The 23,328-nt window shown below is 26.3% G+C and overlaps 1 protein-coding gene and 1 long non-coding RNA gene across 2 annotated transcripts; both read left to right on the forward strand.

Annotated features, from left to right (window-relative positions):
- The first annotated feature begins 8,365 nt into the window (after positions 1–8,365).
- Positions 8,366–13,297, forward strand: LOC105362795 (aldehyde dehydrogenase X, mitochondrial). Its single transcript, XM_011500288.1, has 10 exons — positions 8,366–8,538; positions 10,066–10,170; positions 10,256–10,357; positions 10,490–10,655; positions 11,130–11,434; positions 11,529–11,631; positions 12,048–12,346; positions 12,513–12,721; positions 12,803–12,877; positions 13,015–13,297. The coding sequence occupies exons 1-10, from the start codon at positions 8,503–8,505 to the stop codon at positions 13,079–13,081; spliced, it is 1,467 nt and encodes a 488-aa protein (XP_011498590.1). The 5' UTR covers positions 8,366–8,502; the 3' UTR covers positions 13,082–13,297.
- Positions 13,298–16,677: 3,380 nt separating this feature from the next.
- Positions 16,678–18,291, forward strand: LOC105362796 (uncharacterized). Its single transcript, XR_912906.1, has 3 exons — positions 16,678–16,825; positions 17,370–17,465; positions 18,058–18,291. It is a non-coding gene; the product is annotated as an uncharacterized LOC105362796 (long non-coding RNA).
- Positions 18,292–23,328: the final 5,037 nt, after the last annotated feature.

Here is a 23,328-nt window from a genome sequence, read left to right on the forward strand (position 1 = left end):
TTGATTTCTGAAAATAACACTAAAAACTATTTACTAAATAGAAACAATTTTTAAATACTAAACTACATTCCTATAACCAAGTGATAAGTTGATGTTATACACTGTCAGAAAGAATAATTTAATTGATTGAATATTTGTATATAATTATTATTTAAAATGTTTTCAACTAATACTTCTCTATAATTCAAATATATATATATATATATATATATATATATATATATATATTATATATTAAAAGAAAAAGCTTATAATAAATTATAATATTGTATCAAATTAATTACGGTACGGTACAAATACGGTAATTTTAAAGATTTACTAGACTATTTGTGAGTATAAGTAAACAAGACTTATTAAAGTAAAATACAACTTTTACAAGTTAAAAACTTTTTTAATACTTACATAATGCATTTTATAATTAAAAAAAATTCTGTCGCAAAATGTTCAAAAACAAGATGTAAATAAATACTGTTCTAAAAAAACTATTCTATCGTTAAATTATACATTAATTTTTTATTATACCTTTTTCTTCTATTTAAAATTTTTTTTTAGTAGGGAATTAGTAAAATACTAGAAAATGGAATCCTTGATTTTGTTATTTTTACATTTCGAAAATATTATTATATCTTATAGTTAATTTTAAATTCGATCCGACGAAGCACTAAAAATGAATTATTCCGATTCAAAACAACCATTAATTTCGTAATTTTACAGCTTAATTTTACTTCTTACTTTCACTTACATTATAATTCTTAAGAATGTAAAATATTATGCCAAAATATTCACTTGTATAGATAATGAGATTCAATCGAATACTAACATACTTGCATATTTAAATGATTATTTATTTAATGAAAATTCGTAAACATTTTGACTATCTTAAATTATTTTTTAAGCGGAAATAATACACCTACGTTTACAACAAATTGATTTTTTTAATGAAAAATTAATACGTATGGACTAAGAATCGAGAATTTTATGTAAATGTGGAAAGTTTTATTTTGTTTGTTTTTATGCATAAAGAGTCTCTTATTTTTAAAGATATTGTTTTTCCAAACTGTATTTAAAAATTATCTAATTGAACCAACAATTATGTTCTTTTCTATTATAAATATACTTTAATCGTCAAACGAAGAATTTATTGGATTTATAAATAAAAACAAGAGCATACGACATTTATTATTAACAATTCGGTAATTACTATTCTATCAAACAATTATTGCATCCTAATCATTATTGAAAGAATAACAAAATGCTACAATCAAAATTCTTATTTTTTAAAATTAAAAACTATTTTAAAGCATACAAAACATAATATCGTATCAGTTATGAAGAGTTTTTTATTCAACCTCTTACTTTGTATTTCCTGTATTTTCTCTCATCGAATTATGTGCTTTACAATTTTTTAAAAGTTCCAAACATTTTTAAAAGTAACCAAACTGATAATTTCAAAGAAATATTTATTGCTTAGCATTAAAAATTAATTTCTAATCTCGAATAAAACTATAATTTAAATTTTTATTGAAAAATTGGTAAAACGAATCGAGGCTTATTAAGGAAATTAATTCAAAATACTCATAATGAATTTCGTAAACGAATATTTCCATGTCATTTGTTTTTCATGATTTATGGATGATATCGTAATGATACGAATATGTTTTGGATAGAAAATGTATTTGTATTTGCAAATCATTCGATTATTGGAAGATACTCAATGTTCAAAAAGGAATAAGAGGATAAAATCGCTACTGTTATTCTAATAAATATGCTTTGTTTAATTATCTTACAAGAAACATAATATTGAAATAAAGTATTATCTACAAATTTTATTTTTGATCGTAGTTTAGGTGGCTCTTATCTAAGTCGGGTTTCAAAGTAATCTCGCATAATATCAAAATGCCACAGGAGATCCAAGTACTTTTTGCTATTCTTTTGCTTCTTTTTTTTTTAATTCCTTCATCCGTTAATTTATACTCGCCTACTAATTTCAAACGCTAGTACACGATTACATAAATATATATTATTAATGGGATAAGTTTTTCTGGAAATACTAATCTTTTAAAAATAAAATAAAGAAAACTTCTGGAATGCAATTATCGATAAAAATAATTAATAAAATTATTTTATAATATATATATATATATATATATATATATATATATATATATATATATATTTATTTATTTGTATATATAAGCATGGATAAACTTATGATATAAAGCAAATCGAACATGAAACGTAAAATATAATAAAAGATAAAATATATATTTTGAAAAGATTAGTAAACGTTTTATAAACAATACTTTCGACTTTCTATGATGATTATTTTGTAAATAGCATTGAAAAAATAGCAAATGTATAATATGTATATATGTATATGCCTAGCTCGAGATGAAATGTGTAAATAAATCTTTTCCAATCGATATATATATATTTCATATAGCCTACTTGAATATACTTTTCGATAATAGTCGGTATTTAATATTTTTTAGGCTCATCTTAATAATATTAAAGAAATATATAATTCATGCAATATTTATAATTACAAATAAATTATTGTAAATTTATATGGAATATAATTTTTAAATTTTATTATTTCATCAACATTTATTTATAAAAGTGTATAATTTAAGCATATTTTTCTGACGTTGATGATCTTATCGAAAGGTAACATTTAAGAAGAAAAAAAGTGCTGTTATTCATTATATTTAAGATAATTCGTCAATGAAAAAAATATATATACATATATATATATATAATTTATCATTCCATTTTTATGTAAAATAATATTTAACGTAACAAACACATTATATATTTTAATAAGAAATTTTTAATTTAAGTTTTGTATTCTACATTTATTACCATAATTAATATTATTTTTCAAGCATTAAACTAAAATAATATCTATTTTAAAATACTGAATGTACCAGTTACATATTCTGATAAGATTTTTCAATATTTATTTCCTCAAAAAAAAAAAATAAAAATATAACTTTGTACTTATCAATGTAATTTTTTATCTCAATTTATCTCAGTTTTAATTTTTGCTATTCTAATTCATTATGAACAAAAATCTTATTTTAGAAGAAATCAATTAATTTATTTTTTGAACATGCGAAAGCAAATATTCATCACCAAGTTCATCAATTATATTTATTTACTCGTGACATAATATATTTACTTACAATACAACGAACATTTACATTTTATTATAGTTTCCAATTAAAATGAACAGTTTGTATTTATAATTGACTGTAATATTTAATAAAAACATGTTGCTATCGATTTCACAATTACAATATGACTTTGTTTAAAATTTAAACACAAATTTCTCGTTAAAACTTGAAGTTGAGCAAATATTTAGGAATCATTTATAAATTATTCTTTGTAAATTATCTCAGATTTTACGGATTATTATTATTATTATTATTATTATTATTATTGTTGTTGTTGTTATTATTGTTATTATTATTATTGTTATTATTGTTATTGTTATTATTATGATAATATAGTTTTGGACAAAAACTTTCCTTTAATAGTATATTAAAAAATTCCTTTAAATTGCATTAAATTTAGGATGTTGCTGTTGGTGTATTTATGAATAATGTTATCTTCTCCATTCTATAAAAAAACCATTGCGACTTGTGAAAATAATATGGATTCTAAAAATCAAATACGATCCAATAGGTTTAATATCCAATATTTATCTCCAGTAGTCGATTGAGCAAGATATTAAAAAGATCAGCACTCACACTGCATAAAACGCTTTATTATCTCATTGAACTTAATGAAAATTGATATAAAATAAACCAGTCACGAATATATGGAAATGTTGAATATATATGTGTGTGTGTGTGTGTGTGTGTGTGCTCGCGCGCGCGCGCGTGTGTGTAATATAACATTGCCTCGCCTAATCAAATTACTTTAGCGCTCGTTTATATTATGTATCGTCTCGTCACACCAGCAAGCAAAAGAAAGGATCGGATCATATTGTATTTACCGAAAGAAAGGCCCCGCATTCAAAGTGAAGGAGGCCATTCCAGATTAACGCGATTTAGTTTACCACATAGCAATAACATATAGGCACAGCAAATCTATAGGAGCACCAACTCTGCGCTCAACGTGTACTAACAACGATTTACTGAATAAGCCGTTGTGAAGGAAAAACATGCAATATTCCCACGTACCATCCTCTCATTCTTTTCAAATAAAAATTTCGCCATTATCATTCTCGTTTTCTTATCCGAACCAGGTCCTGATGTCGTTTTTTTGCACTTCTTCCGCTCAATCACTATTCGCAAGACAATAGATGAATTAATCCGTCGCTTGTAAATGACAGGTTTAACGTGTTCACATCGTCTTCAGATATTAAGATCATCTCGCATTTTCTCATTAAATCATTTAATTACGTAGAACTTGCTTAAATGATTTATACATCGTACATATTTAAGAATTTTTAAGAATTAACTCATATAATATTTTATACAATTATTATAAATTTATGTTATTTAACTCAACTATATGAATTAACAAATATTCCAGTAAATAAATGTATGTTGTTAATTGAAAAATATACTTTGTTAAAATATCGAAAGTATTACGTCATTTACAAGTTTTTTCATTGCATATATCATTTTACATATTTTTTCCATTTCAACGAATTTAATAATCCAATTTTTCAATAAAATATAATACATATAAAATATTTATTCGTCAATCTTACCTTTATGAATTTATTTTTACAAACATCGTCATCATTCGGTTTACCTTGAAACAGTAGCTATCTTCGTTACTAATCATAAAAATAAACTATGTATATTGTAGCGGAAAATGTCATAAAATAATTATTTTAATCACATAATTACTTGCAGCTACTTTTAATTGCAAAATCCAATTCATTCATTATACTATAGATTTCTGCTTTAAGGTTTAATTCAATATTTTTATTAGAATTTTTATTGCGATCATAGAATATTTAAAGAAAAAAATTTTTTTTTTCTTTAATTAGTAAAAATAAAATAAAAAAAATAATCAAATGCTTAAGATCTTAACAGAATCAATGAACAATAAGAACAATAATAATAACATCGACTATATATTACGTTTACTGCACACCTAAATTTTACTAAATTACTACATACGCATACACTCAAAGTAAAATAATAATCACGCTCATCTTGATTAAAAAAGAAAAAAGAAAAAGAAAAAATCAAATTGGTATTCATATTATAATGTTTAATCACAGTTCATACATAATCATCACCCATTCGAGAAGTGAAAATTTGTCGAGATTCGGATCTCGATATTACTTACCACTATTGTTAGTTAAAATTAACTGAAAAGTAATAATTATTAATAATTGATCGCTTAATAATTAATTTTTTAATTTTTTATACTTTTAGAACCTTTTTAATGTATAAAAAAAAAATTGCTTTTCTAAGTGATCTGCAAAATGTGTTAATTTGAATTAATATTTTTTGGACAATAGAAATAAAATATTTTAAATGAATTGAATAAGATAACAAGAAGGTAAATAACAAAAAACCATTCACTAAAGAATGTGATTGAAAAAAGAAATTCCACGGTATCGCTCTGGATGATCCAGACTCTAATTATCTTTCAAATTCAATTATTAGTATCAATTACATGGATTGTGGTTAATTATATGACTTGTTAACAATATGTAATAAATGCGTCATTTCTAAAGATATGACACAGAGGTCGTAATAAGCGTATGTACTAGTATAATTTAATCGAAATTCATAATTTCAAGGATACGACTTTTAGTTGTATTAAAATTATTCACCGAATAGCCCTAATAGAAATTAGCAGCTGCGTTTAGTTTTAATCGATTAGTGAGATATACAAGACAATTGGTAAAATAAATGACGACTAAAAATAGCGTGTAAAGACAGATGATAAATAAACAGAGCAGTTGATAAATTTATGTCAAACTAACATTGAATAAACTGTTACATTAACTTTTTATAAATAGATACAATTTCAATGGTGATCGAGAAAAATCTATATTTGTCCAAGTTTAGAAGTAAAAATTTAATAAAAAGAACGTCACATAAAATATTCATAAAATTAGAAATGTTTAGTAAAAGCAAAATTAAGAGAGTTTGATTTAATAAATAGAGACAAAGTCGTAACCTCCGAATATGAAAAAGTTAAAGGCTTTGTGATTATGTCAATAACCATTCGATAAATAAGAAATATCGTATGACGACAGCTTGCACTGAATAAAAACAATTGCAGAAACTTTACATCAAGCACTTATTTATAGTGAGAAACAATTTTTTAGATATTTTTAGAATATTTATACTACCTTTATATTCTACAAATGCATAAAAGATATTCTTACATATTAATCGCCGCCATATTCTAATTACCAGTAGCATGTAATGATGTCGTTATTCCGTCACTGTTCCTACACTGTCTCTGTCAAAATAAATAGATTGGCTCCACGTGCAAACGTTCGACTTCAAAATACTAAACCACTAACTTAGGCGACCAAATTATTAATTTATATAAGATTTGAATGTATTATTAAAACAAAAAAAAAATAATTCTGTTACTATCTAGTGGTTAATATTAAAAATAGTTTTGCTGTAAAGTTTGGAAAAAATTGCAATAAATTGCAGAAATTTTGCTTGATTTGATGATAAGATCATATAAAATTTTAAAAGATTTCACCTTAAAATCTTCCTTTATAAAACGCTAGTGTACATATATGAATTAATTGTTCCATCAATTTCCAAGTTTTGTAAAAAAAAAAAAAAGGAAAAAAAAAGTCGTTTTTAATTAACTATTAACAATGAGTACATACGAATGTGCCTACGGTCAGAGTAAAAATATGTGTTGATAATAAAATAAAATAATCCTAATCAAATTATTTAATTATAGAATCTTTCGCACTTGGACATTTTAATTGTCGTATAAGTATCGAGAAATATCATTGCAAGAATTATTCTTAATTTGGTTTTATAAATCTATCTCCGATTACAATAAAATGTTTCAATCCATGAATTAAAAAGTTCACAATAAAGATTTATGTTTCACATTTTTATAGAATAAAAGATGTTGGCAATATTTAAAAAAAATAAAATTTATAAATATAATAATTGAAGCTTTTAATTCAAAAAGATGAATTTTTGATATCCACTCTTCCTAATTTATCTATAAAGAAATAATAGAATATATCTATTGTAGAAAAATGTTTTCCAGATTGTAATGAAAGTTTTATATGTGCCTATCAGTTTTCAATGTCAAGCCATAAATGATCGAATTTCTTCTCGATCGTTATACATATTTTATACGGACTTCTCTCATTACATTGTACGAACATACACTCGTAGGTATTATAAATGACTCCGTCACTATAGAAATATAAACAATTAAATAAAAATATTCATTACAATTAATATTAAAATAAAAAGTTATGTTTTAAATAATAATAAGTTACATAGTAACTCATAACATATACATATAATAAATAATTATAATAAATATATACATCATAAATCATAATTAACGTATAAAATCATAAATCGTAAATGTTAATTTTGTTTTTTTATATCAAGTTTTACTGAGAATCGTAAATGATGTATTTTATCACAATTAAAATGGTGTCGTTAACATTCGTGAAATGTATTTTTATACGTGTTTATCATGAATTTCTCAGAGAATACTTGTTTAATTAGATTAAAAAACGTCTTTGTCAAAATAATTGTGTGTGCTCGTTCAATATCGTGTTTCATTATTTTAAATGAATATTTGTCAATAATATTTATCGATATTTCATTATAAATATACCAAAAACATCATAGGTAATATTGCAATTGAAATCATTGCTCATAATATTCTTTAGCATTGTTTAATATTAGAACTTATTTATATAATAACTAGAAAAATAAAAGCGAGCTTTTACCAACAGCCGACAAAAAGGTAATTTTTTGTATTAAAAAAAAAAAAAAAAAAGCACCAATGATTCTTTATTTATCGTTCGAATGTAATTAGAAAAATACAATGGTCCTTAGCTCGTGCATATTAATAAACATTTATAATCAATGATTGACGAATTATTATTTTTCCTATAACTTTCATCTTGGACTGTTTAATCAACAAAATTAATCGTACATAGAGATGGAGCATATAAATGTATGTAGCAATTAAAAAACATTGCTACAATTGAGCCACAAATTTTTTTCATTAACAAATCAAGATTGATCGTCGATTTCCAATAAATAGGATTAAAATTACACGAGGGATTGCTGGTCGGTTAAAGAAAGATGCACGTAGAGTACATTATAAGTTGAAGTGAAAAGCAAACTATAGCAGACCTTTAACAAGTTGACTGGTAGTATAGTGTATGAGCGATCAGTTGGAGCTTGTGCTTTGCAGTAAACAGATGTTGTTTATGGATCGCTGATGTGCTCGTGCAGACACGATCGTTACTAACTATATACATTATCACTGATATATATTTTAATCACAGCCATGGAGACCTCCAAGCCAGTCATCAAATATACGAAGGTTAGATTGTTCTTTTGTACATTCTTGTTATAATATGTAAATATATTTTTTTTTATAATTGGTAAGATATTTTTCTCTCCGCCACTTTAATGCCATTTTAAAAATTAGATCAATTTTCGAAAAATTGACGATCATTGTGTTTTAAAATGCCAAATCTAGGAATTTTGTTAGGTTAGAATGGAACGTCGACGGCTTTTGAGTCAGAAGCTTTTATGCTTATATTATTACAATTGGTGTTATTATCGGGCAATTATATGGCAAGCGACATACAATTCTGTACAAATAATTACATCAATAATTGTATACTTATTTTTTAAGTATAGTTTGAAACTTTTTATGATGGCATATTATTTGTAACCCTTTCAACGATGATTTTAATAACAAGATAGAGGCGGAGAAATTCGTTACACAAAAAAAAATTAATGCTAAAGTAAGAATATATTATCGTCCGTATTAAGAGAAATTAGCATTCTTTTAATGTCAAAAGTTATTGGATAAAAAGTATTTATAATAAATATAAAATATATAAAAAATTTTAAGGGGTAAATAAATTTAATAATAGAAAGTATAAAGCATTAAAAATCATTTAATATGTAATGAGTTAAATTAAAATAAAAATTGTTTTTAAAATAAATTATAATTATTTCTCATAAAAATGTGAATGAGGAAATTTTGCTCATTTTAATTATAAAAATATTATTCAATTTGTCATTTCAATATCATTCCCTGAGCTTCGAGTGTATTGACAATTTTCTTTTTACTTTTAAAAGTACATTGTCATTCGTATGCAAAATACTAGGAATAAATGTAAATAATTTAACTCTATTCAATAGAAAGTTAAATATTTAATAAACTCAATGATATTTTCCCCGATTTGATTTAAAAATAATAATAATAATGCTTATTTAATGTAGTAAAACAATCAAAGCGCATTATTGCTTAGATTTACGCAAATAGAATTTATAATTTATAATAATTTTAATTTACAAACGGACCCAAGGTGAACATGAAATTGTGATATCGAAATTTCTGTAAAATTGTTGTAAGATCTAACGTTTATCGTTACCAATAAGACACTATTAATGAAAAAAAGAAACAAAACAAAACAAAACACACGCACACACACACACACAAATAAGTATAATTAATAATGCGGTAAAAATATTTTTTATAAATTTTTAGATTTAATTACAATTCAGTAAATTTATAGATTTTAATATTCACTTATTTGTATTCTTCACGTTGGTTAGTTTTTAAGCTTTTTATAGGGGCGAAACTTTATGTATTAAATGCGTTAAATACTATCGTTAAATACTAACGTTAAATACTATTAAATACTGTCATCGCTAAACTAAAACTACAACTTTTCTGTGATACTCGTGAAACTATCATGATGCATCATGACTTTTGAAGCATTTATATTGAATTCTTAGGCTGTACCGATAGATTGAAAATATATCATCAAAATCGAAACTAATACCAATTATTTCTTAATAATTCTTAATAAATCTGATTTATTATTTCAAGTTATTCATCGATAATGAATTTGTGGATTCCGTTAGCGGCAAACAATTCCAAGCGATTAATCCAGCAACCGAAGAAGTTATTGCTAATGTATCCGAAGGAGATAAGGTATTATCTATTGATAAAAATCAATAAGAACTTGATTTAGTATTATAAATGCGAAATTAATAAACTTTTGCATTAAATTATATAGGCCGACGTTGATAAAGCCGTAGAGGCAGCTAAAAGAGCATTCGCAAGAAATTCCAAGTGGCGCTCAATGGATGCGTCCGATAGAGGGAAATTGATGTTTAATGTATAATCGTAATTTTACTCTCTTTCTCTCTCTCTCTCTCTCTCTCTCTCTCTCTCTCTCTCTTTTAATTAAATACACTATCCGCAGTTATAAGTTGAAATGGTTAAATTCGTGTATTATTACTATGCGTAGCTCGCCAATCTCATTGAACGGGATATTCAGTATTTGGCAAGCATTGAAACGCTCAACAATGGAAAAACATTCGTTAGCTCGGTGGAGGACATTAAAGCAACCATCAACGTCCTTCGATATTATGCTGGCTGGTGCGACAAAATTCACGGGTCGACTATTCCAGTCGGTAAATATTTTCTATTACCTGCGGGGCTGCAATTTATTATATCGAATTTTTCATAAGGTATAAAAGGGCCAATCATTGAAATATTTTATATCTCGTTTGAAAGTATTAAAATTTATCGCGTCATTGGCGAATGGACTATACGAACGTGTTTAAGCGATTGAATTAAAAGAGACCGATGTTATTCAGGATTGTTTCTCCCGAAAACTAAATTCGCTCGAATCGAAGGAAACTCGAAATAAGGCTCGAGTTAAGTAGTTAAGAAACTCGATCGAGGAGCAAAGCTAAGCCATTTAATACCCATTGTGGAATATTAATATTCAATTTATTATTTATTATAATAAAATTTAATAAGCGAATTTCACATAAATCACATAAATCGCTGATAAATTTTATCGATCAAATGTGGTAGACGAGCGAGCCGCATTTAACAATTGTAATTGCTTTCAAGCGAAACTCACCTCACGAAATCCTCAGGCAATGGTTATGTATCAATGACGCGAAAGGAGCCCGTCGGCGTTGTCGGCCAAATCATCCCGTGGAATTACCCGATAATGATGATCTCGTGGAAATGGGGTCCAGCGCTCGCGGCCGGCTGCACAATCGTCCTAAAACCGGCCGAACAGACGCCCTTGAGTGCGCTGTACCTGGCCGCCCTTACCAAGGAGGCCGGTTTCCCATCAGGAGTCATTAACGTCGTTAACGGTTACGGGCCGACTGCCGGGGCTGCGATCGCGGAGCATCAGGACGTGCGGAAGGTCGCCTTCACCGGATCCACCGAGGTCACCACATTTTACATTCTTACTTTCATTTGGCTTTGCCAGCCCCTCGTCGCAATTGCAACTGCGCTAAACGCACGCTGAATAATTCCTGTAGGTTGGACGCATCATCATGCAAGCGGCTGGTAAAAGCAATTTGAAACGAGTTAGTTTGGAGCTCGGTGGAAAAAGTCCTTTGGTCGTCTGTGCTGACGCCGATGGTAAGTTGATTATTTTGCTTTCAAGCTGCACTGTATCTATATATATATATATATATATATATATATATATATATATATATATATATATATATACACATATATATTGAATAAATGGATTTATTAGCGATTTATCAGTCATTGCACTATTAATGTTGGAAGCTTGATTCTTTTTTAAAATATGTTTTTTGAATAGCGTAATATTGTTACTTTATTATATTAATGCATTTGTGTGCTTTAAATTATATATATATATATATGTACTTACTTGAATATTAAAAAAAGAAAAAATCACACACACACACACAGACACACACACAGAGAGAGAGATACAGTTACGAATTCTTATATTTATAAAATGAAATAGTTTAACAACGATAGTTTAGAACGAAAGTTTTAACAATTCTGAACAATTACAGTTAAAGAAGCCGCCAATATCGCTTACCATGCGTTATTTGATAATCATGGGCAAAGTTGCTGTGCTGGATCGCGCACTTTTGTTCATTCAAGTATTTATGATGAATTTGTAAATGAGGCGAAACGGTTGGTAGCGAATAGGAAAGTTGGAGATCCGTTCGATAAGAATACCGATCAAGGACCACAGATCGATGCGGACATGTTCAATAAAGTGTTAGGATTAATTGAGTCGGGAAAGAAAGAGGGCGCGACATTGATTGTTGGTGGTGATCGTGTCGGTAATGCAGGATACTTTATTCAAGCAAGTATTTACATTTTATTATTTAAAGTATTCTTCATAATTGCTATTAGTTATTTGTACAATTGAGACAAATATTTTGCTTATTATTTACGCCTCTTAATGAATAATATAATCATGTAAATTAAAATATTATGTTCTGATACGTTATTTCATTTAATGCCCATAGCCTACTGTATTTAGTAATGTTGCGGATAACATGAGAATTGCACAGGAAGAAATCTTTGGGCCTGTTCAATCTATCTTCAAGTTTACCGATATCGAGGAAGCCATTAGGAGAGCAAATAAAACTTCATACGGTCTTGCAGCTGGTATTATTACTAAGGATATCAATAAAGCTCTATCCTTCGCCAATGCGGTAGAAGCAGGAAGCGTTTGGTTCGTTAAATATTTTAAATATACTTTTGTAAATGCTTTTATTTTACAAAATCTTAAAAATTGTTAATTTCATTTGTGTAGGATTAATGGTTATGATCTAATTTCTGCTCATACACCTTTCGGTGGATATAAAATGTCTGGAATTGGACGAGAATTGTAAGCAATCAATGATACATATTTTTAATAATAATTGCTAATATTATTTGTTAATTTGAATTTACTACCATCGTTATATACTTATAATAATAAACATTAAGCATTTTTCACTATATTATTTATATGGATATTTTCAGAGGTGAGGAGGGACTCAATGAATATCTTGAAATCAAAACAATAACTATTTATACGGCTTCCACATAAATTTACAATTGATTCAGAGGACATCGTATACTGCACAAATGAAGGTGTTTTTATATTATACAGGCTTATATATTGCTACATATTTGTTAAATAAAATTTAACAAATAATCTCGATAAGAAGGAAATTTTTACAGTTTCACAGATATATTAAAATACTTATATTTAAATTTTAATTAATCATTTAATTTACCTACCAAGTTTAATTTTTATTAACATAACGTATTTCTTTCCTTTTTCAACAAATCTACAATATCTATATCATTATACGAACTTATAAATTTTTTAATAATAAACTTGAGATTTTAGCAAGACCTTATGGTTATGTAAATCCTAATTAAGTAAGATTTATACAAATAAATAAAGTAACAGGACATTTGAGTTCTGAAATTCATTTAATATTACTGGACTAATTGTTAATAGTTAAATGCTATTATACTTTAATCATGTATACAATTCTCAAAGTAGTTGTGAATACTATTTTCCAGTTGTTTACTTGGCTTTTAACTTATTATTTATAAGTTCAAAATTCAATTCCATAAATAAATATACATCTACACCTATAATTTATAACATTTCATAAAGCTTTCTAAATATTAAAACAAGCATTAATTATAAAATCAACTGAACAATGCTGAATTTTTATTTCTGAACATTAAATTAATATTGTATATGTTAATGAGCTTTAACGTAATATTAAGATGTATTTTATAGCTTTCTTTTAATTATTTTAAGAATACATTAAAACATCATTATTATTTGTTATTCTTAATTATTTAGTAGAGAAACTAAAATTCAAAATCGCTAAATAGATATAGTTTATTTTTCAAAATTTCTAATGTAAATGTAATACTTAATGTAATATAATTCCATTTGTTGCAGTTTTCAAAATAATTATTTAAATATGAGAATCATATATTTGATAAATCCTTCTACGAATGTAGTTTGAACATAAATGTATCAAATTCTACTCCTTAAATAATCAAAAGTATGCTTTATTAAATCATTAATTTTTATAATATGTATTAACATAGCCAATAGGACCTATACGATCAGTAAAATTTTAATGATAGAAATAATGTATTCTTCAATATACTCCGGATACGGTAGTTTATTATTAATAAAACAAAACAACAAATTCACAAGCCTTAAGATTTGTGACTTATCAAAAGTAGAAAAACTATTAAAAACTAAAAAGTTATTAAAACTTTATTCTCTTTAATTTTTTATTTGGGTGTAACTGTAGTATTTTAAAGTATATATGCGTCAGAATATGCATATATGCTTTGAATAATATGAGAATATTACGAGAATATATGAATAATATGAGAGTAGTTATATTATTTAAGGTATGTTAGAAACATAAGAGATTCTAAATAATAATTTAATTCTGAGAAATAATAGTCAATTAAAATCGTGTTATGTCATGTGTAATTCTTAAAAAATGCCATACAATTACTATAAATATTATCTGACTCAATTTATTTAAGAAGCTACAATAACTGGTAGGATGCGTAAGAATGATTTATCAAAAATCATTCATAGTTGTAAATTTGATTGCTTTAAAAGTACGATAAAGTATCGTTTATGGATATAAACAATTTATGCGACAATGGGAAGTTTATTTGTTTTGTTACGCTAATGGTTTGGCAAAAATATTTTGACGTAATTCTATGAAATAGAAAATTCTTTGCTAAAATTGGTCGGTATTGGTTTCGACAATCATTTTAAACTAAAGCTTTTATCAAGTTTTCGATCAAGATGTATCAAGTTCAATTGTATCAAGTTATTGAAAAATTGTCATCTTGCGATAAAGAAGATTATTGCAATAATTATTGTACTTATAAAAATTGAGAGATTTTGAAAATACAATTAAAATTACAGTTGTCAAAGCAATCGAATTAAAATCATTTCGTAAAATGTTGAAATTTCAATATCTCAATATAATTGAATTTTGTAATGTAAATTATGAAACACTTGATTAAATCGATAAAAATAATATTGTCGGTTAGTTAGAGCAAAAGTATTCGACAGGGCAGTGTAATTATTTTATGAAAGTTGGCAAAATTATTAAAAAATGTGGAAGAAGAAAATACAATTATATAAATTCGAATCTTCAGAATATAATAAAACGGCTGATCAGATTAAACTAAGGATTCTGTAATTAATAATTTTAACTCGATGTGTCTATTATTTATTCTTAAGACGAAGCAAATGAAATGGCTAACTAGCAATAAATTTGAAAATAAAAAACTTCTACTATGATGATAGATATATTAATTATAATAATAACTTTATATCTCCATACCTCGAAGATTTAAATTAATAATTCAAATTTAGATTAAATATTACATATTAAAATAAAAATAAAAAATTGTCTATTAAAAAGCATATATTTTCGTTATTGAATTTGTAAAATAAACATTAATAATATTAAATATTGTCATTGATATAGACGACAATTACTCGCCTATTTTTTAAAATGACATTCGGGGAAACAATATAAATATTAAATTTAAATAACACAATTATTCATAAAATTAAAACATTGAATCAAAGTATTAATAATATTTTTGTTATTCTTGTAAAAAGGATCTTCGACAACAGTGAAATGTCTACAAAATGTATAAAAATGCTTATATTATTGAGAAATAAAAATCTTTATCAGGTTAGAAATGTTAAGAAAAATACGCATTTTAAATTAAAATTTATAAAAAGGTTTATAAAACAATTTGAAAATTCTCCAAAATTATATATTTCAGTTACGACATTGTAAAAGTCGCCGTAGAACTATATAAGTAGTTATATTTATTTCAAATATCATAGAAAAAAAGGTATTGAAAATGTGCAAAAAAAAATTGACTTTCAAGTTTAAAAACCTGCGCATGGCGTTGCCCTATTAATAGACGATGAATTCGATTTATTAAAATTACCTACATAACTTTTTTAATTAATTATTATTGAACGTCTTTAAAATTTATAGAACTGCGTAAACACAAAAATTACCTCCCTTACCGACTCGACCATGCATTATAACAACAAATTTACCACCGAAACTCCTAATATCCATGATTTTGCACACTCTTCCACTTGATATTAGTTACCTAATTGATTGATTTCATAAATCATAAAAATTATCCTTTTAATTGACAAGTCCTTGAAAGATATGTGCACCACTACCTGTTGCTACCTACCTTATCCAGACGACTAACGGAATATCTTTCGTAATTCTAGAAATTGTCACTTTTGGAAAGGAGCGCTGGGATCGATATGAATGCTTGTTCGCCGACGTCCATCACTGACGTGAATCCAAATATATATTGCCTCCGCTTTCTTTATATATCATTTTCATTGTATATACCAAGGTATTTTTTTGGTTATACATTTAACGCTAATGTATATAATTATTGGCGATTTTTATTTGCAGGACTATGAGCCTTTTAACGAAGATCATACGGAGCTCCGTTAATAAAAATTTATTAACAAATTTAAAACAAGTACGACACAGTCATGGACAGTGAGTGGATGTGTTTATTATATAATTTTGTTTGAGATCGATGGGTCATGTTGGAGTGAGAGGTAGGAGGAGCACAATTTTCAAAATTAATATATTAATATATTTTTAGGTGGACATATCGCTGTGTACAAGAGCCACAAAGATGGTCAAAAGTAGGTGCAACAGTAGTCGTAACATTTACATACTGGTGGTTTTATTGGAACTTGTATCATGAGTTTGGTTCAGTCATAGTAAGTAATTATATTTAGAAAAGACTATATTTACGTAATGCTGATTTTTGCCGGTTTTACAATACTCTTATTATCATATTTTAATGCATTCAATATTAAAGCGATTGGCATGTTATCCAAAATCTATAGTATATATCAATGATAAGAATGTGAAATACAAATGTTATACGGTTATAACTTAATTAAAGACAGAACATTCTACTTTTGTATGATCGTATGTTTTTCATTGCCCACGAATGTAATAAACAATTAGTAAACTTGTGATTTGGTATTTTAATTAAATTTGGTTATCACTACGCATAATGTAATTATAGTTATAGATTTTGAAAAACTAGTTAAATTGTAATCTGGTTACCATTGCCAATGTATTGTACTATTTATAAATTTTCAAACGTAATCTATTAATAACTAATTTAGTTACACTATTTATTCACACGTTAATGCACTTTATTCTTATAGAATACGTAATTCAATGGTGCATTATTTTATTTCACATATTTGTGCTTATATTTAATATAATTCATGTTCATTATTATTATTACAGGGATATTATGGTGCTACAACATTACCAAATCCTAAAAAATGGACAGACGAAGAACTTGGCATCCCTTCGACCTATGCATAAATTACAAATACATAGGTAAATTAAAAGTTTGTACAGTCAAACATTAATAATAAAGATTCAGAACTTTTAAATTTATAGTATGTGACACCTTCTGGAAATCCATAAATATATAAATAATTTCTCATTTAATGGTATAATTCTTTAATAGGGTCCAATTAAAATATGTATAAATATATTCCCTAATAAATAAATTTTATTAGGGAAAATAATTATATAATATAATTGGTATATTCATAAGTATCAAAAATATTTAGACTAAATTTGAGATATTCATTATTTCATATGTTAAATTCATCTATTAATATCATTACATAACTTTATTTTAATTGAAATAATTTGTATCGATTTCTGTGGCTTAAATAGTTACTGGATTTTTCTTGTAAAATTATATTTAATCTAACTTTATTGATGTAATAATAATAAGCAATAATTACTTGTAGCTTACTAACGTAAATTAATATACTTTACGTATATTTACTTGTAATGTTACAAGACTTTCATAATAAAAATACAATTTTCATAAAAATATTCTATTTGCATATTAAAAAGTTACCTAATATGTAATTGTATATTTAATAATATTTAATTGTACATTTTATGATTACAGAATATTTAATGTACTATATCAGTTATTATAGATTCGTCAAATGTGATTAAAAATATAATTATTTGGATTTCTTATTATATTGGTACATAATTTGTCAAAGTAGGACAATGACACAAACAACTCTTATATAAAATGGACCAAGCGAAGAACTCTAATAGTCAAAGGAATTCAGTAATAATAAATTAATTATATAATATTAAGTTTCATTTTGTAAATGAATAGTAAGAAAAATATAAATACTACATGGCATATGTTTAGTCTTATTATGTAAATCATTCGAATTACTTAACAATTTTATAATCTAATGAATAATGAATAATAATTAAGATTTATAAATTTACATTAAAACAATATTCATCAAAATCATTATTTAGAAACATAGTAAGATTTGCAGTAATTAAATCAATATTTAACTTGTTGGTATTAATAATATAATTATTATTATATATATATAAATATAAATATAATTAATAATATAAATAAATATATATATATATTTATTTAAAGAATAGTGACATTTAATAGGTTTCATCAAAATAAAATAAAGAATCAAAAAATAGCATTAATAACTATTGAATTGGCAAAAAAGAGTTTTTAACATTTGCTTCTTTTATGGAAAAACAAATATGATTTAATTTGTGAACTCGAATTATATTATTAATTTAGCCAAAAAAATAGTTGTCTATAATACTAAGTAAAATTTATAACAAATAATTTTAATTTACTAAAAGCTTACATTTAAAAAAATATCTAATTTTGCTAATTCAGTTAATATTATTGTTTATTTCACTTAATTTTTAGAAAGCCATAACGCTTATATTCTTTGTTGAAATGAAAAATTTAGTTAACAAAAATTAATTTAGATACATAACTTTTCTTTAAATTACGGTTTTATACATTTTAGTGTAAACATATTATTTTATTTATAAGGCAACAATAATTAATATGAATACGATGAATTTAACTGTAATATAACATTTTTAATAAATTTTCTAATACATCCAAACATTTAGTTTCAGATAAGAGTAGTTTAAAATAAAAAATGTATATAAATAATTAGTTCTGATGGTATTTAAGGTATAGGCGTAATTGAAACAAAATTAATCAATATATTTCATTACGAGGATTAAAGTTTGTCTTTATTTTAAATTTACAATTTCATTTTATTTTAAATATTAAATTACACATTAAAATAGTTATATTTATTTAAAAGTGAAGCAAAAAATAAATTAAAGTCATTAAAATATATTTGTACATTCTAACAAATTGTGTATTTACGTTCCAAACTATTGATTGTTTAATTTTTGGATGTTTATTCTGTTTGTTGTCAATTTCAAATTTTTGTGTATATGTGAAAACGATCTTGTCTTCACTGTAAAAAGAGTATATCAATTGTTGCCTAAATTGTATTCGTATATAATGTTTTATTAAAATAAAATATAATTATTTATTTTGACTTTTTAGATTAATTAAATCGTACTTTAGTGTTGTTTATAAACATTGGATTAAAAGTGATTAATATACATAATTTACGATACAAAAGCAATTAAAACGGATTCAATTTGAATATATCAGAATCTGATTTAATTGCTTTTAAACTGTATAAATCAATCGTATTTTATAAGTTTTAATTAGGTTCTTTTTAGCTGGTCCGTTGATAGGAATATCTTTGTAAATAATAAAGTGTAATACAAAAATATTAATTTAGAATAAATAATATTGCACAAATTGAGAGTTAAAAGAATGGACCGCGTTTGCACATTTTATAAGTTATACTTTGTTTACTCTAATTATGTCAAATTATATATTATAATTATAGTATTAATCTTCATATAATATTTTTTATTTACAAAAACTGTTATTATGATTAAATCGGAAAAATGTTTAAAAATCACTTACATGGCTGTTAAAATACTTTTGTAATTTTAGAATCAATAGTGCACATAAACGTTAAAATATATTTTTAAATTTTATTCATATTTGTAATAAAAGTGTTTTATTGGAATTTTATATTTTATACAAGAAATAGTAATAGGCATAAACAAATTTGATGCAATTTATACAATATAAACTTAGAAATCATCTATGATTTTTACTTACGATATATTTTTATTATCGATCATCGGGATGTATGAAATTTTTTATCATCAATATGTTTACGCGTTTTTCTTTGTTTTTGTTTTCATTAAAATTTCAATATAAACCGATTAATGTATTCAAAATATCTTCCTCATCAATTATACCATTAGTTTTAAGAGTAATTAATATCTCCTCATCGTCCTACATTCACTAAATCTTTCCTTTTTATTCCTTTTTATTCGTTACCTTGGTATTATTTAAAGTTACACACACACACACACACACACACACACACACACACACACACACACAAAAGCATTATACAGTAATATTTGATTGTTCAGAATTGTTGTTGTGAATTGCTGCTGTTTTTACTGAAATTTATACTCCATACTTATTAAGCTTATTATTGGGGAAGTTCCATTATTTTACAATTAGTCAAAAGTTCACGTATTATCTCGTTCACGTATTTCTTCGATTTTTATCTTTATTTCGATACGTATTTGCATATATTTTCATCCTAAATATCAACTCCGTATAAACAAGAGCTCGTTGTCATATCACTCATTTTCTTTCCAAGAAATATATTTTACTTACTTAGTTGATTATCTTTTTCAATATAGTTCTTTCTACTATTTTACTTTTTAACTTAGCCTTATTCTAGTTATTATTCCATATTAACTTACTTACATTTTGTTATATTAAAATTTCGTTTAATAAAAATTATGATTAACTTTATTTATTAATTATTATTATTATTAAGATTAACACTAAAAACAGTCAAATTCCCGCACTCAAAATATTGCTTTTAAAATTTATTACATTATCTTCAATATCTTCGGAAGAGGCATTACATAAGACATAAAAATTTTTATTAAAATCTACGGTGAAAATCAAGGCCATAAAAAACACAAACGTCCTTTTACGTGATCCATAAATACGCCGTTATAATATGAATGCGTAGTTTGATGCTTTGTGTTTTGAAAAAGTAGTCAACATTGAAACTGGTGTACTCAACTAGGCACGATTTGAAATTTATTTCGTCAATTTTCAAAATTTATATATTTACTTTTAAAGTTTAATATAAACTGCGCGCTCTCGCACTCATACGCACAACGATTTAACTAACGTATTTTGTTTTATGTAAATTCAAATTCTGATATTGTAACTTGTCGATGAATTGTTTGGAACGATTGGATTATTTGATCAATTTCCATTATAAATTAATATCATTAGTAATTCATTATTTAAATATGTTAAAAATTTTAATATTTCATAGTAATGAAAAGACATCATTATTAACATTAAAATTCATTGGTTACGATAATCATTGGTATTAAATTTACAATCGATTCAAAGTGAAATTTATATTGATTAAAAAAAAAAAATACTAACTACTATATATATATATATATATATATATATATGTATAAATTCATTATATACAATAACAATATCCAATTGGCTAGAAAAAAATTAAGTTATTTATTTATGGTAAGTAAGACATTAAATATTTCAGATAATTTGTTCGTTTACAAGCTATAAGACTAATTTAAGAATCTTTCAAAATATTTTTTAAATTCATTTTTTCTTTTATATCCACGTAATATTTATATATAATAAATACGATCAAAAAAAAAAAAAAAAAAAGAAAAAGAAAAGAAAAAGATAAATATTGCTTATGGATGATAGACTAAAATTTTTCTTACACTTTCTGCCCAAACTAACACGAGCCTTAATTGAATAATTCTTAGCATAATTTTTATTATATTGTGCAAAAAATTACATAAGACGAAATTATAATTATGAAAATAGTTTTATATTAAAACGAAATGAAATTGGCTTTCCGTCGCCTTATCATCGAATTATTTTTATGCAAGTATTGCTTCTGCAATAACGTTTGAAAAAAATCTTCTGTACATGTGCTTGAAACACAGTGTGTATGGGCACATTTACGATGCAAATACAAAGAGCGTTAAACGAACTAAATAATAATTGACTTTTAAGTATGCAACTGTCGATGCGCAAATACTCGAGAAATGTATAAAAGCCATTAACCTCGTACAATTTCCTCAACTGGCATTATAAAAATGGCTCGGCTCGTTACGAAAGTACGAAAGGCATCATTCGGAAAAGCGGTCGGGAAAGGAAGACGACGTCGATGGGGAGAAAATAAAACTAGGAGGAGGAAAAAAAAGAAAGAAGCGAGCGCGTGTATTCGCCATTACTGTGCGACCGTATAAAGTCAAAAGGCGCAACCATATAAGCCGGGCGATAAAAGCCCAGCGGCAGCATTGGCCTCGTCCCATTGGTTCTGGTATCTCGACTCAAGGACTACTGGCGATGGGGGAGCCGATCCCAATCCCCTTGGATCGCCAAGTTTTCCCAGGAGATTGGTCGAGGCGTCGTTATATCTCGCGGCTCCAGCACGCCTTTACTACCCCGAGCCTTTTTACGAGGAAGACGCGAGGGGTTGCCCTTGCGTTATGGTCGCGCCATATACTCGCGCGAAAAAGGCTGTTTCGCGGAAAAAAGGTCGCTCGAGATAAATTGAGAGCGTATAGGCAACCGTAGCACCTCCCCCCTTTTACGAGGCCACGTTTACGATGAGACTTCTATCGAAAAGCGTGCGCTCCAGAGGTAGAGGTAGAGGTAGAGGTAGAGGTAGAGAGAGAGAGAGAGGGAGAGAGAGAGAGAGAGAGAGAGAGAGAGATAGAGAGAGAGAGAGAGAGACGGTAACAGGATCGAGGTCGAGTCCACGCACCCTTCCGCATTAAAAGGGAAAGGCTCCTTTTCGCTGCGGCATCTGCGGAACGTGCGAGGAATCTTCCTCGTCCTTTACTTCCTTTCGGATTCATTGAGTCGGCGAGTTTTCTCATTCCCGACGCATTTACGACTCATTCAATCCCGTCGAGGCTGATGGTTTATTGTATGCGAGAGCCGCGTGTGCCCGCCGATACCGGTGTATCCGTCGAGCCGATTTTCCTCCGACCTAATGCTGGTCCCGCTTGCTTCTTTTCCTTTTCTCTCACTCCTTATTTTTCTCTTTTTGTTGTTTTTTTGCTTTGTTTTGTTTTTATAACGTTACACGCGCGCTTCTCAGAGCAATATCCTCAATAGCTGTGGACGTAACGACGACTGCTGCTGCATAGTTTGTTATTTATTATCCCTGTCTCCCCCCTCCCCCTCCTC

Source organism: Ceratosolen solmsi, unplaced genomic scaffold, assembly GCF_000503995.2.
Source record: "Ceratosolen solmsi marchali unplaced genomic scaffold, CerSol_1.0 scaffold56, whole genome shotgun sequence".
NCBI classification, from domain to species: domain Eukaryota; kingdom Metazoa; phylum Arthropoda; class Insecta; order Hymenoptera; family Agaonidae; genus Ceratosolen; species Ceratosolen solmsi.

Bases quoted from the DNA above. Each gene is read 5' to 3' on its own strand.
- LOC105362795 (XM_011500288.1), top strand. From the start codon at position 8,503: ATGGAGACCTCCAAGCCAGTCATCAAATATACGAAG. The intron at 11,632-12,047 runs GTAAGTTGATTA...GAACAATTACAG, and splicing joins CGTCTGTGCTGACGCCGATG to TTAAAGAAGCCGCCAATATC. The intron at 12,347-12,512 runs GCAAGTATTTAC...TAATGCCCATAG, and splicing joins ATGCAGGATACTTTATTCAA to CCTACTGTATTTAGTAATGT.